The 16,111-nt window shown below is 40.9% G+C and overlaps 1 protein-coding gene across 4 annotated transcripts in view; it reads right to left on the bottom strand.

Moving 5' to 3' along the window:
- Positions 1-16,111, bottom strand: part of LOC135414032 (fatty acyl-CoA reductase 1-like) — a 135,692-nt gene that overhangs the window by 70,129 nt on the left and 49,452 nt on the right. For all 4 annotated transcript variants that reach the window (XM_064654277.1, XM_064654279.1, XM_064654278.1 and 1 more), the window contains exon 2: positions 2,962-3,187. In XM_064654277.1, coding sequence (XP_064510347.1) covers positions 2,962-3,150 — 189 coding nt within the window. In that variant the 5' untranslated portion in view covers positions 3,151-3,187. The remainder of the gene's footprint in view (positions 1-2,961; positions 3,188-16,111) is intronic.

Genomic DNA, 16,111 nt, shown 5'->3' with positions numbered 1-16,111 from the left:
ACCTCAGAGTTTAAACAAAAGCCACAAAAATTTCACAGAGATACATGAAGAGAGATCAAAAGTTCTAGGCAAGTTCTTTCAAAAATCAGGAGTCCCCAGAGGACCTTACCTGAGGCACCCAAACACTATGCACTGTAACTAATTCTGGCCAATCTATCTCTCTGCTTTCATCTTACTTCATCCCAAATACTCATTTTATCTCTTTGTTTAGAATATTCAAAAGTTGGAAACCTGTTTTTCTCTATTTCTCTGGTTCCTAGAATACTGCCTTTCTGGGTGTGAAAACAAGAATTTCAGAGGATAACACTAGATCAAAGCTAAATGTAAAATGAATCACAGAATCTAGCTGACAAGGTGGTGCTGGGTCAAAGGTTGGACTCAATGACCTCAGAGGTCTTTTCCAACCCAGTTGATTCTGCGATTTCCCAAACTGGAGAATGCAAACCACAACTGTAAATGAAAGGGCAATCTCTAGATTGAGAATGACCCATTATGTGGGTTAAAGACATATAGCAAACTCAACTGGAAACAATCTGAAAAAATTTTAAGAATGATATTTTTTGCCCTCTTCATCAGCCATGAAATTAACAGTTAGTGGAATTAACAGTTTCATTTCTAGAAAAAAAGAATCTCAAAGGCTGTCAACATTTTCACAAGGAAGACACCTTTGAAGAGTAGGGTTTATGCCTTAGGCAAGAATTTTTGAGTTACTTTAGAAAGATCAGGATCACAAAAACAGCTTCTTCCTTGAGAGGATCTGGAGCACTTGTGAGTGTATCCTTGGAGTTTTTCTTTCCAACACTGCAGCAACCTAACTTAGAGACCTGCCTCCTCCTTTTGTTCCTCTGAAACACGCTGAAGCTGTCAAAGGTTCAAGGAGAGGTTATCAAGTCGTGTTTGCTGCTGGCATGTCTAAAACTGCTGACACATGCTAGGAAGGAAAATGGGTACATCTAGTACAGCTGCAACAATAAAACAGCTACTAGGGAGCCTCACCTAGAGCTAACACCAGCACCAAACTGTGCTGGCCAAGTGAGGAGATAAGCCAATAGTATTTACACATAAAATGCAAACAAAGCTTATAGAAGTCTTGAAAAATAACTAGGCTTGTCATTTCCAGGGCAGTTATTGTCCCTCTGGGCTTGGCACTGTTGAGGCCACATCTTGAGTCCTGTGTCCAGTTTTGGGCCCCTCACTACTAGAAAAACATTGAGGGGCTGGAGCGTGTCCAGGGAAGGGCAATGGAGCTGGGAAAGGGTCTGGAGCACAAGTCCTGTGAGGAGCAGCTGAGGGAGCCTGGAGGAAAGGAGGCTCAGGGGGGACCTTCTTGCTCTCTGCAGCTCCCTGACAGGAGGGGGGAGCCAGGTGAGGGTCAGGCTCTGCTCCCAGGGAACAAGGGATAGGACAAGACGCCACAAGTTGAACCAGGGAAGGTTTAGATTGGATATTAGGGAAAAAATCTTCTCCAAAAGGGTTTTCAAGCACTGGCACAGGCTGTCAAGAGAAGTGGTTGAATCACCCTCCCTGGAAGGATTAAAGCCGTGTGGATGTGGCACTTCGGGACAGGGTTTAGTGGTGGACTCAGCAGTGTTGGGTTAATAGCTGGACTTAAAGATCATAAGGGTCTTTTTGTAACTAAATCATTCTATGAGACACTTGCACAAAACAACCAATGTGATCGCTTCCTTTTATATCACTCACAAATTTTCTTGAACATGAAAACAACCTACCCTCTTAAAAACACACCAAAAATAATCGAACTCTGTTCTTGGACAGACACAAGATCTTTTCTAGCTTGCTGCCTCAAAACATTAAGAGGAAAAATGCATTTTTTTCTCCAAGTCATTCTTGTTTCGAAGTTATCTGTAGACCTATTTTACCTCTAACTTCTGTAGAAGGAGGAGCACTATTCTGCCAGTCAAGTCTCGTTCAAACTTATAGGCCAATACTCTAAAGATATGTTGACATTTCTCAGATTAATTCCAAGTAATTCCTTGCCTGCTAGGGCCAGATCTGTCCCTTCCTCTCATTTCACATCAGCTCTGTACAAATTCACATTAGCATTAAGCATTAACTTGAACTCTGGCACTTACCAAAGCTGGAGGAGTCTGAGCAAGTCCATGACCTCACCACTGGCCTAAAAGCCTGAGGATCCAAGAGCCTGGAGGACCTCAGGCCAAGTCCACTCTAGATAACTGGTTTAGCAGTATCTCCTTATAAATTTCTACATTAAATATAGCAAAGGGCTTTGACATTGTTCTTGCCACTAGAAATCTGGATTTCCCCACCAGGATGGCAAAAAAAGCCTCTGCAGAATCAAGGGACATGGGTGGAGGTCATACAGGTCTGTTGTTCAGCCCACAGCCTTTGTATTCTACTGCAAGCATCTTTGGAAAACACCCTTTTCAAAGGCAGCAGCATTTTATCCCTTGCTAAATGAGGTTAGGCTGGAGCTGACATAGAAGATGGCAGATGCCCTCCTGTACTGCAGCGATGCAGCCACTAGGCTTTATCCTGTGAAATTATTTTAATTCTCCAATAAGGGTGAGGAGCAGGGTGTGACGGGCTCACACTCCGTTTTATTTCTGAATGCTAATGTTCACACATTAAGTTTTAAAGGAGGGGGAAGGAAAAGAGTTTATGAATGCAAAACGCTGCTCTTCTTGCGAAAATGAAATTTGCTACAGTAACACACTTTTGACAAAAAATATTCTCACCAAACAGCAATGCAAAAAGGAAGTACAAAGATTACATCATTACAGTGTAAGATGCTGCATCCCCTATTAAAATCAGACCCGGGTTCACATTAATGTAAGATTTTTTTTGGTTGTTTTAAACATACCAAATATATGCAACAGCTACAGCAGAAATTGGTTCTTCATGAATTGAGTAAAACAGGAGTCCTTTGCTTCACCCAAATGGATTTCAGATCAGATTCTAGAATAAACCATAGAAACTTACCTTGCATTTCAACATGTTGGCCACTCTCTCTTGCATTGATTGTCCTGCTTTTGGCCTGACAAGAATATAAACTGCTTTCACCTCAGGGCTGGAGCGCAGGAGTTTTTCCAGCAGTACTTTGCCCACGAAACCTGTCGCTCCTGTGATAAGTACAGTCTTTCCATTGTAATAAGCTGAGACTGCAGACATGGTGCTTTCTTGTTCTGTCCTTTCCTGCAGCAGGTACCTGAGAAGATGAAGAAATAAAGGCTTTTATAGGGCTTTTGGGAGAACCTTTCTAGTCACCTATGGCAGCTCACGTTTGTCAATGGCAATTTAAAAGAGGGTTTTTTTAAAAAGTCTTTACTGTGAAAATATACCACAAAAATCTGAGAAGCTTAAAAAAACTCAGGCTCAGCCTTATCCTCCATGTGACACCATAGCTGCACACAGCAGTCCAACACAGCTCGTGCTGTCCAAGACTCCCTGCAGTAGATGCTCCACACAGTGTTGAACAGTATTTATCTCCTACACTGGGAAGTGGCAGCCATGAAGCTTTCTCTGGAGTTTAGGTTGCCTGAACTCCCTCTTAGAGATCCACTGACTAAATAACGGGGCTGACATGACCAGGCTCCCACATGAAGTGTCCCAGTTAAGTATTTTAATTAGATGCAATGGTTTCAGGCCTGTATGACCCCAGCCATCCTGATTCGAACTCTTAAGTTGATTAAATGACAAACAAGGTTGGATTGAATCCTCTTAGAAAAGCCCCTCTCCCTATTAGTCCAATGGAAGCAAAACAACTCCTGTCTTTGAAGTGCTGCAGATCACAGCAAGCATAAAACATTTATACTGCAAGAGAAAGGCTCATGAAAAGTACCACTAAATGTTTTTATTTTGAAAAAAGCCTACAGAATTTGAAACAACAAGAAACAAGAATAGTAGGACACAGTCAATCAAGTATTCAAGAACCAGAACAATGATCTTCAGGTACCCCAGAAAAACTTCTCTTCCTCCTGTAGAAGCTTCAGAAACACTGTTGGCCATTTCAAGTTTCTCACCATGAGTGAACTGCACGCTAATAAAATGCAAATACCTCAAAACTGAAATGCTGCATTTGTTGCGTTTTTGCAGTCTTCTAAGAGTCCCTGTTTTCACCAAACCTTTTGCATTTCTGAAGCCTAGTAAACCACTGAGGCACAGTGAAGTGCCTGACTTAGAGAAAAAACCACAAGCCTTCATACAGACATTGTTCCTCTTTCCCGGTGCTGCCTGGGACCACAGTACTTCACATCAAACAAATGAAAATCCCCGAATTTCTTTATCCAAAACGAATCATCAGGTGTAGAATCTGATTTAGAAAGTGGGTCAAGCAGAATAAGTTCTGAGGGACACAATTTTACGAACTAAGAGCTGTGAGTATTCTGGCTCAGTGGATTTGGGTATTAGCCTACTTTCAGATATGGTCTAGATTATAATTTAAATGAACACAGAAGGTCCATCTAGGCCTATTAAAAACCTGGTCTTATTAAAGAGCTGGCCACTTGGGAAGTTAAACAAACAGGTTAAACTCTTAGATAATGAACTTATTTATAACAAAATGTCACATCTCATTCAGGTTCGGAAAAACTGAGTGATATTGGATGATGGAAACTTGCAGAACCTGGGAGTGTGTGAAAGGGTGTGTAAGGTCAGAAGGAGCTGGTAGTTTAGCCAGATAAAATGGAGATGACAAAAGACTTAAGAAATTTGTCACGATGCATGCCCTGCAACACAGAAAATTAAGAAGCCCTTAGTCAGTAGAGACCATACAAAATCTACTGACCATCAGGAAACAAAAAGATAAAATGTAAGACTTCCAGCCACTGGATCCTTACTTCAAATTCATATTCAGAAGATCATATCTTCCTAACCTCACCTAATATACTGCTAGGAAAAAAGGTACATTTAGAAAGTACTTTGCACCACAAACTTGGAGATTACCACAGTGTTTAATAGGAGTTCCTCTCCTTCCCACACTTGAGGAGTAGAGAGCAACTTCCCACCTGCATCACTAAACATTTCTGTTTTGCCTTATAGTTGTAGATCACTGCACAAATAACTGTTAAAGGTTTCCACATGTGGGCATCAATTTATTATGTTGTTTCATTTGGGTTATCTGTTTCAAAGTTATCCAAAAGGGGCTTCATCTGTTTTGGCCAGATGTTCAGTGCCTGCTAGAATAGCAAAATAAATAAATCACACTACTTTGAAGTGTCCCTAAAATTAACTGTGCAGCCAAACTTTGTTCAGTGTTTCTGGCAAGGACTACACACACATAACTGACAGTTCTTCCCCATCTAGTCTGAGACCATTTTGAAGGTTTGATTCCATAAATTTGGGAAATCAACTGCATCTCCCAAGCTATTCTGGTATGATGAAAATGGAAGCACACAGCCATTGAAAAAAGGAGCTTCTAAGGCAATCTCCTGTTTCTCTTGATTCTTGGCTTAACCCTACAGGGTTTAAAGACAAAGGAAGAAAAATCACATCCTTTCTATTTTCTACAGCAAAGCAGTCCAAGTGAGGCAGTACACAGTTAGTAGGGCCAGTATCAGAATTGGATCCCATTGCTCAGGGCCTCATCCACAACAAAAAGCCACAAAGAATGAGATGATGTTTGCCTATTAAGGGATCAGATTTGTGTCTGCATGCAGTACATTTATTTTTCCCTTTCCTAAAGGAGCTTCAGAAAAAAATACAAAAATCTTGTACCCATTTGATGCCATGATAACTATCAGGAAAGAATATCTGCGTATTTGTTTAATATGCACAAACAAATTGATGTTTTGAGATCATGACACAAGAGCCAGAATGCTTCAATTTGATATGTTCAGACAGATCCCTGAATCTCCGCTGTCTGAGCAAATTTAAAGAGGTTTTTACTAGGTTCCAAAATAAAAGGCAGATTTCAGTTTATATTCAGGATTGCTAAAATTTTCCTTTCAACTTAGTTTTGGCTTTTTTATTTTTTAGAACTATCTTTGGGTTCTTTTGTATTTTTAAGAGTGTGATTTATTCTTCTCTGTTTTAAATAATTTTGCTTGGTCTTTGTAAAGAAAGTACTGAAGAAGGTATGGAGACTTCAAGGAACCAGAAGATTTCTGAGGTTAAAGGGTGTGATCCAAAAAATGCCTGCTGACCTAACCCTTTGGATGTCTAGTTCAAAACACAGAGGACTTTATGCATGCCTTTTTGGCTTTTTGCACTCAGTCAATGGAACAAAAATTGTTTCCTGCAGGTCATACTTTACTTTTCATTTTAATGAAAGAACAGTCAATACTGAGCATTAACTATTTCCCAGTCAATTAAACTGCAGGGGATTAAGTGTCTGGTAGAACTATCTGAAGTTTGAACCACAGTCAGCAATTGCTGTGAGCTGACCCTTACTGAGGTAAAGAAGGATAAAGACAATTTCTTAGCCTAAGGTTCCTCTCTGTTCCAAAACTGACTGGAGGTGAGAAAGCCACTGAATTTTGGAGAAAAGCCAACACAAGGGCTTCTTGAAGCCCAATTCAAGTGAGTCATTACAGGCAACTCTGAGGTTTTAGGCACTAACTGGAGCAGGGCAGTGATCACTGATGCCTCCTGAATTACTGAGTGCAGCAACTCTGCAGCAGCACAAATCTCTCTGATGCTCAATGATCTTCTGCTGGAGTGGGGAAAAAAACTATCTTTTTCCCAGAGAGCCAGAAATCCCACTGAGCATCTCTGCAGACACAAGCTGCTCTGAGGGTGAAGCTCTGGTACTGGTGCCTGTAAGAGTCTGCTCTGGATCAGCCATAAAGGACAACCTACAGGGCTGTGGTACAAACAAAGCCATGATCCTGTGCCCAGGGCATGTGCCAAAGGACAAGCAAAGGGAAAGGTGGGAATCCTGCCAACCTAATGCTTTCCTCCTGCAAAAGAAAACCCTCATATCCTCAGCAGAATAGTACAGGAGAGCTTTCCCCCACCAAGAGCAGATACAATTGAGCTGGTATTTAACAGAATAACTACACTGTCCTCATCTTCCACATATTTCAGTGATGCCAAATCCACATCTGGACTGCAGTGGTGTAATGAAGAGTGTGACTGCTACCAAAGCCAAAATGATGGGAAGGGAAATGTGTATGTGAACTGCTGTCACTGCCCACAGCAGGTCAGTGCCTGCAGGGGGTTAACAAGAGATGGCAAAAGGGAGCAATGAAGGACAGGCAGACTGGAACAGGCGACTATTTCAGTATGGTTTAGATCACTGCTGGGATTTCCATGCCCTACTCAACTAGGGCAGGGGCCATTTCAGAAGCTTTTTTGTTGGGATATTTGTCTTTTCAACTCAAAACCAAAATTACAATTAATGACAAATAATATTTTTTGAAACAAAGCTACAAGACAGCGAAAGTCCTTTAAGACTAAATAACTTTTGGCCACTTCTCTGAAAATAAATTTTTAATCTTGGGTGCAAATATCCAATCATACATAAGACAGGTTTTTTTAATCAGGATTCTGGAAGAGTCATAATTAAACTGGGACATGCACAGAAAGAAAAATTCCTCTGTTGCTTCAGAGAACTTGCATAGCTGAGATCAGAAAAAGCAATATAAAGTGGTCACAGACTATTTCAGTCTCATCAATTTGCTTCTTCAGTCTATTAATTATTTTATGAGTTTAAAATGGACTGAACACTGGGGATGCCTGAACAATGTATCTTCATATAATTATTTTCTCTTTTACATTTTGCTCCAGGAAGTGTGACAGAGACTCCATAAACTAGGCATGTAATTATAATACATAAAAGCAATTCTTTCTAATATGTGTTCGTTGCCTGAAAGCACTTGTTGTTAGTTTAATCATCAGCAAATAAATAATCCCACAAATGGGACTGTAACAGGAACAACCTGATCTTTTCACTTTTGTGGACAGTAGAGGTGGATACATGAACAATGAGCAATTTTCCTCCAGTGCCAATGCATATACAGCAATTGTATGGCTTGAAGCAAATCATTATAATCCAAGGAGAGCATGCACGTGGATGCAGATGTAGGGATAGTGTTACCACCACCTCCTATGGAGCAAAATCCTCTCTGAAACAAAGCATCTTTCCAACCTGCTGACCCCTGGAGCACCAAAAAGCTCCATTCCATGCTTAAAGAACAAAAATTAAAAATACAAAGAAAAATGCAATAAGCATCTCTATGTTTCATTTGTGTGCTGGCACTAGAAACAAGGGCTCTAACAGCATCCATCAATTCACAGTGAGATCTCAGGTGTATGCAGGTACGTTAGCTGTGCAGGCTCTGTCATTTGAGATGCTTTATATGGATGTCAAGGTTTTGTTGAGCACCAGGATCTGCTGCAGAGATTTCACAGCTTATTTTTAGCCCCAGGACATCTGGAAGTAATAGAGCGTGCCGTGGCCTTAGAGTCCCAGAGCAGAGTCTCACACCATGCTCTGTAGCAATAGCTGAAGCAGTGACTTGTTTTTCATCACAGTGACTTAACTCTTGGCCTCTCAGTAACACCAAGAGGAGCCTTATGTCACTCAGTTCCACTGAGTTCATTTACTGGGCCAAACTCACAACCAGGGAAGTTCCACTGCCATGACCAACATTTCAGCTGGGATCAACATGAATTAGCTCAGATTAGAGCCTTTATATTTAAAATATTTTCTGCATTTTCAGTAATAAATAACAGTGACTCAGAATGGAAAATGGCCGTAGTTCAGCACTGCACAACATTTGTGCTGCTAACAAGAACAAGCAGAAAGTACCAGCAGTGATGCACTCGAGTTACATAATCTATTTCCAAAGGTTTTTAGCCACAGGAAGATTTGTGCAGCACATGATGTTTGGGAAGAGGTGGGGGAGAATTTCACTGATGGCAAAAAATGAAGCAAAGAGGATGTTAAAATGGCTGTTCTAGGGACAAATTAAAAGATCCTTATGGTTTGTTAAACTTCCATGGTTATTTAACAGCACTAACAACCTACCAGCAATAACAAACTGGCAAAGATAAACCTTCTCTCACTTAGCTACAGAATTAAAAGGAAGGTCATAATCCACCCTTTGTACAGGCACTATAGATGCTAATGCAGCATAAAGAAATAAAATCCTGTGATTCAAAGATGGGCACATTTACAGCCAGACTGAACTCCTGATGATAATCCTCTTTGCGAGAGATTTTGCTCCCAGCAATTTACACCAAATATAAATGTTGTTGCTAGAAGCCTGAAGGTTAAACCACTTTTCTCCAGCTAATATATTTCAAATCATTTTTTGTTTGCCAACAGTACCGACTCAACTCCATAACAGCATATCCAAGTAGCAACATGCAAGGAGAAACTCTCATTGCTCCCGGAAACCCTTCGTGATTTGAAAAATCACACCAGTTTTGCAATTCGTGTTAATTTATAACAGTTAAATCTAAAGAGACAGTGCAGTGTGGCAGCATAATTAAGAACTGTAGGCAATGAGCAGCGTGCACAGCCTGATCCTGCAAATGCTGGATGCTGCATCACATAAGGACAGCAGCTCTCGATCCTCTGGAAATCACTGGGAGTTGTGGCTGCTGGGCTAGAGACCTGCCCACAGAACAAGATGCAGATGTAGGGCAAAAGTTTGAATTTCAAGATGTGGTCATTGTGTAAGCACTACCTGTACAGCTTCAGAGACCATCTGACTCTTTTCAGCAGACCAAACTGTTTGACCCCGTTCAGAATTAGAGAAGAACAAGTGAAGCACAATGTGTGTTGCACTGATGCAACACAACACAGGAGAATCCCCTTGAGTTTTTAGTGGAAACTGTTAGTCTCTCTCAGTCTATGTTCTCTCTAAAACTGATGAAAACAAGGTTATAAACATTTTAGAGTTGGAACGAGGCAACAGTGCTGAGGACATACCTATGTGTGTGATACAGGATTTTGAAGAACAAATATTTCTCAATAGGTCAAGTATGGACGTATTCTGCCTCTCCCCTATTTAATCAGCCACCTTATAAGAACTGCAGCTACCAGAGACATGAAAGGAGCTGTTTCTGCAGGCTCCTTTCTGCATCACACGTCATCTGTACCCACTCTCCCCTTTTTTTTTTAGAGGGAGCTCCCTCTTTTTGAGAGATAGTTGTTGGAAAGCCACTGAGCAAATCACAGGATCAAAGCTTAGGTGCTATGCAGAGATCAGGACTAGAAGGGACTTTTTGCTCTGCCTCAGCATAATTAAATGCAGACATCCTATGTCAGAGCATTTTTGCAGGCAATCCATTCCCTTCTCTTTCCCCCACTTTACTCTTCACAGCCATTTTCACCTTGCTTTTTCTCCTGGGATCTCTACAACCAGCAGTCCTCTCCCAAGACCCTAAATCAGAACCCTTGCCCTACCCACTGCACACCAATCACACTGCACCTTACCACTGCAGGAGGGAGGTCTCTCAATGATTAAGTCAGGAGTCTGTAACTCTGTGATAACAGTCTGGTCTGGGATATTTATTTTATTTTAGTGATCTCAGTTGATAACTTAATTAGCATCCAAGAGCTAATGTATTAGCATTCAAAGGTTTTCTGTCCTTTTCCACTACTTGGTCTTGTCCCTTGTCAAAAATATTGGCACCAGCATATATGGCATTTGTGGGAAGAGCTGGATTTACAGATGGCAGGTTGGGTGGGCGTGTTGATCTGCTGGAGGGCAGGAAGGCATTGCAGAGGGAACTGGACAACCCGGATTGATGGACTGAGGACAACTGTATGAGGTTCAACAAGGCCAAGTGCCTTCTGATCTTGAAGGTATTTTTCAATCTAAATTATTTTATGACTGGGCCAGTTCAAGCATAATCACATACAACTTGAGGGTCAAAGGAGGATGAAGTGTTTCGGTGGTTTTTTCAAGCCTCACTTTTGGAGCAGTCCATTTAGCACAGCTGCTCTGAACGGACAGCAGCTTCAGGGTTGTTACCTTCCCACCTATTCTCCCATTCCAGCACTCACAGAAAACCATCCTACAACAGCCCAAACCACACAGGGTAACTAAAAACTGCCTACATTTCTGAAACAAATGAAAAAGAAGTGGTGATTGATAGCAGCAATGTGAGTATTTATGTGACTACAGCAACCATGTTCTTTATAAAGGCATTGTCATGACATAAAAAAGAATGATCTTCACTCAAGATTCTGAGTCAACAGCAATATTGATCCAAGTAGATCAATATAGTAAGTAAATCTATGTCATGCAATGATGGAGAGACTGCCTTCCTGAGACTACCTTCTCTTTCCTACTGTCACTCCATCCAGCCCTCCTGCCAGGTAAATACATAAGCACAATGCTTAGGAGTCTTAACAAAATCAAATGAAACTGCATTTGTATGTTTTCATAACAAAACATAAAAAAAAAATTACAGAAAACAACAAAAGAAGAAACTGAGGACAATGTACAGGAATATGGTCAAGTGATGACCCCTTAATGACCATGCTTTTAAAAGACAAACACTTATCTACCTTCCTAATGTTACAACTCTTTTTCACAGCTATGTCCAGTGGAAGATGTAAATAGAAAACATGAGTAGCTCTGTACCCCTGTGCATCTTTATGACTATATGTGCATATTTTTGTTTGTATTAAGCTTCAAAACAAATGCAAAATAATTAATAATTGGCTGAATAACACCAGCTGAAAGAAAGCAAGGCAGCTGTAGGGATTCAAACATACACAGTTTCTGATGACCACAGAGTTCTGCACTCGGTCTGTCTGGATCTCCCAGGGTATAAGGGTTTTTACTGAAGCCTTTTCTTTAATAATATGCATGTACTTGTATAGTACATGCACAGAAAACCATTTTTAGGTTGTAGACACAAAATCTGTCGACCTCTTTTTCCCTTGAGCCTCAACCATTTTTGAGTCATCAAGACCCTGATGACAGTTGGCTATAGAACACCTTATACTGCAAACCTTTATAAGATGCAACAGGGCAAACATTCCTTTTCCTTCATCCCTTCACACTGCCTGAATTTGCTAATACCTTCCTTGTAAGACAGAGGAAACTACTTAGCTGAGAAGCTCTTGACATGTGAGGGAAATGTCTTGATGAGCTCAGATAATACAGTAGCATGGTTTGTGCTGCTTAACAGAAAAATGTGGTGACTGCACTAAGAAGTTTAGCAGTCCTGTGACAGCAAGCTAAAATGAAATTTCACACTTTGGATCTCAGATCTAACAGAGTGGAAAAAATTACCTGCTGCGTTCGGACACAGATTTAAGGTTAATTAAATAACTGTAATTATTTTTCTTTCCAATAGAGAGCTCAGCAGTCTGAGCAGTTTTATACTGAGGTTTTATTAAGAAGCGCAGTCTAGAACCTGGTTACTCTTGCCTTGGTTGGGACTGAAAGATAAAAATATTAGAATATATCCCACTAAGAGGAGTCTTCTTATAAGGATGACCAGAGTGATAGTTTATACTATTAATTTCATAGCAAAGCATATATAAATACAGACACACGTTTTCAAGCCCAAAGATTTAAGATATCTTTAAGTGGGTTTTTTAAATTGAAACCTGACAGAGAACATTATCAATTGAAATACCACATGTTTGCCTTTTACCTTTGACTCAAAACTCAGATAGGCTAAATACAAACAAAAAGCATTTATTTTTTTCATTTCTCCCACGTTTCTCTGTTGCTCATACTTAGAGCATTTGATGTAAACCTGGCAATCCATCAGACAACAACTGCAGCCTGGATTGTTGGTTTGTCCAGCTACTGAAATAAGACAGAAGATATCCAGGCTTCTGCTATGCAACATTCTCCTATCAGTGAATTCTCAGCAGAGAGGGAAGGATCAAGCCCTTCAGGAACAGGGAAGAAGCTCAGCCAAAGCATATTTCACTCCAGGCAGTCCACAGGGGATTTTAGGGCTGGTTAGTGCATGCTGCTGGCTGGCTCATTCTGCAGCAAGCCAGCATCTGTGATCAGCTCTCCAGTATTTCCCTGCATCCCCTGCTTGTTGAAGACAATTCTGGCACTACCTGAACTAGAACCACAACACACTGACAGCTCTGCTGTCAGAGTCCTGGGCACTGAAATAAGGACCTTGCACAGGCAGCACAAGGGTGCACAGACCGAGGCAGCTACAGCAGCAAAGCTGCAGCAGCTCCAGCTCGGAAGGTTCCTGCCCTGTCGGGGCTGTCACTGTGCAAATGTGATGAACTGACAGACATCCCCTTCTCCCTTTGGAAATGCACAGAAACCACGGCAAGGAGAGTCCAGGAGGCCACTTCCTCCTGCAAGGACCCATGTGTGGAGCATTGGGAAGGGGCAGTGGAGTTCCTAAGAGAGAAGCCAGTGAGACAGAAGGCCTGCATGGGTTCAGGGTGTTTCTGTCTCCCATTACACCTCACCATTCTGGGAAGGCTTTTCCACCGCTTTGACTCCCTGTCTGGATGCACTCCCCACCTCTTTAATCCCTGATCTGTAGCAAGACAAACACGGAGTTACACGCACAGCCGATTCCTGCTGCTCCTCCCGAGGCTGTAGGATATCTCAGGACCAGGGAATTACAGTTTCAGATGCACCAGCAAGACTACTGGTTTTGTCCCTGCCCCTTCCAACAGCAAATGTCATCCTAAGAGCTTGCAAATTTTCTTTTTCCTTGGGATCATAAACACAACACGCAGGCAACAGGAGGGAGAAGGCTTTCTACTCTGGAAATTTCAGCAGGGAATACAGAAGCAGCCCAGCTAAGCCAGAAGCATCATTAGCCATATGAAAACAAGCCATGTATTAATAGGTAGCTCCATGGTAGCTGCTAGGATTTTCAGAGGAGTAAACCTGCGTTTGATCAAAGCAGGAAACTGAAGAAAACCTACTAAATATGGGTAGAATGAGGGTGACCATGTCATGGATGCTAAGTGTGACTACAAAACATAGCTTCTATTAAAGAAAAAAAAAAAAGAGAATGTAAGAGAGCAGCAAAGAAGAGAGTCTGTAGAACTCCCTGTGATCAGTATCTGAGTTAGTGTGTTTATGCAGGACTTTCCATTCAGCTTCTACCACAATGAACTGAGTGTGCAAATCCAGGAGTTCTCACCATGCTGCACCCAGAATTACTCACAGCAGCTTAAAACAAAGTAGTTCTGTGATCTCTAAACACATGGAGCCAAATCACTCCTGGGAGATAACCCAGCGATCTGCATCACTGATGAAGCGGAAACTGAACTTTTCCAGAAAATAATTTCCTTAACGCTGAGAACAAAAACTGAAAGAAATTAAACACAACTTATAAGGGCCTCCTCACATGCAGGACATTGCTCAGTAAGAAACGGGAAATGGACAAAGAATCTCTCATTTCTTGGCATCTGACAGCCACCACCATAATACTTTGGGATAGATTTTAAAGATGCAGTTTGTAAGACAGTATCAACAAAACACAGAAATTATGGCCTTACTTGCACTTACGTTTTAAAACTTCTTTTTCTACCCCCATCAGCTCTTCCCTTATTTGAAACTGGGCTACATAATAAGTAAGCAGAACTCATTCTACTAACAGTAAGAACACTGTCACAAAATCTTTCATAATTCAACTGATTGTACCCTTGATACTAAATATTATCTCCATTTCTGAGAGTTTTGTTACTCTCAAGAGGTAGTTTTGCTAGCTCTTGATCCTCATCAGATGGCTTTAAGGATTTTGGACTCTTCTAACTTGTACACCTCTGTCTCTTCTACCAGGATAAACAGAAGAAAACAGAAATAAAACTAAAAAGCAAATGTAAAGCGAGTCCGAAGATGTTGTTTCAAAATACAGAGAGAGATGCAAAATCCTGAAACACACATCCCTCCAGCAGGCTACAGATTTGCTGCATCCCAAGCCCTTTGGGATGGGAAGTATCCAAGTGCAGTAGTACCACACACAACAGGTCTCTGATCACAGCTGAGTCACACAGAAATTACCAGAGTGGAAATACTTTTTGATATATATTTAAATATGTGAATCACTAATACAGCAAACACAGCACAGCAGTGTTTATCCCTCCCTTATGCTGTTAAAAATGCTTTCTTTTAATGAGGTAATGTGTTTGTTCAACTCCTGCTTTATACACATTAACTAATGGTCTCCGAAATACCCCAGAGAAACAAAGAAGATGTGTATTTTATTATTCCCATTATTAGAAGCAATGCAATTCACAGGGGCTGCTAATGAATTACAGTTAATGACGCAGTGCTAAGCAGCCACTTTTTTTGAGATTTGTTTAGGTCATACTATAACAGGGATCAGAAGTAACTTCCATTTCAGAAACCAATGAGCGCAACAGCAAGAAAGACCATATATGCTGTAAGACACATTGATTTTATCAAAATAGTTGCTGTAGTATTACTATTTGATCATTTTCAGGTGCCTATGCACATTTTAAAAAGTCTTGTGTTGTTGTTGGGTTTTTTTTTTCGTTATTGGTAGGGGTTTTTTTTGGTTTTTTTTTGCCATGCAGTTATTACTCTCACTCAAGAGCAAAAAAAGACAAAACCATGGATTCAGGAGGGAAATAATAATCAAATGTGGAAGAAGCCAACCAGAAGATCAAAAATATATTCTTCCCAATTAGATTTTCTCACAAACTGCAAGGAAAATACACTCCTCAAATCTCCTCACTCAGTTTCTGTGAAAGACAGGCAGCACAACCTGCAGATTTCTCTCCCCAAAGTTCTCCAAGAAACACAAACATTTACTCTTCAGATAAAGGGAAAAGAGTAGGAAGAGGAAACTAAAGACAATTCCCTGGAGTTACTGAAAGCTGCATTAAGGAACTTTCCTCTTCACATCAGCAGCTCTGAATAATGAGGCAGCAGAGAGCTTTGCAGCACTGGGAGCCTTTGAAACACACTTGTCCAGAAGGAAGAGACAATAAAATGTCAATAGAAAATGCCTCTTGGCTGGCACAGAGAAAACTTTTCCTCCTTTTCCAAATACAGGGACCAATTTTTTTCTTCCCCTCTTCTCCAATATTTAGAAGACAAGCTGATGAGAGATGACAAGGCTCACTTACAGAAGTTCAAAAAAATCCAGCGCTGAATAAAACATAAGTGCAGAATCGGAAAAAGGATGGTCAGACTGTACCAATGTCAGCTAATATATCCTCTGTGCACTGAAATGCAAGAAGGGAATGGAAAGA

Source organism: Pseudopipra pipra, chromosome 5 (genome assembly GCF_036250125.1).
Source record: "Pseudopipra pipra isolate bDixPip1 chromosome 5, bDixPip1.hap1, whole genome shotgun sequence".
Classification (NCBI taxonomy): Eukaryota; Metazoa; Chordata; class Aves; order Passeriformes; family Pipridae; genus Pseudopipra; species Pseudopipra pipra.
Note: the sequence above shows the minus strand (reverse complement) of the source record. Positions and strands in the feature narration are given on the sequence as shown.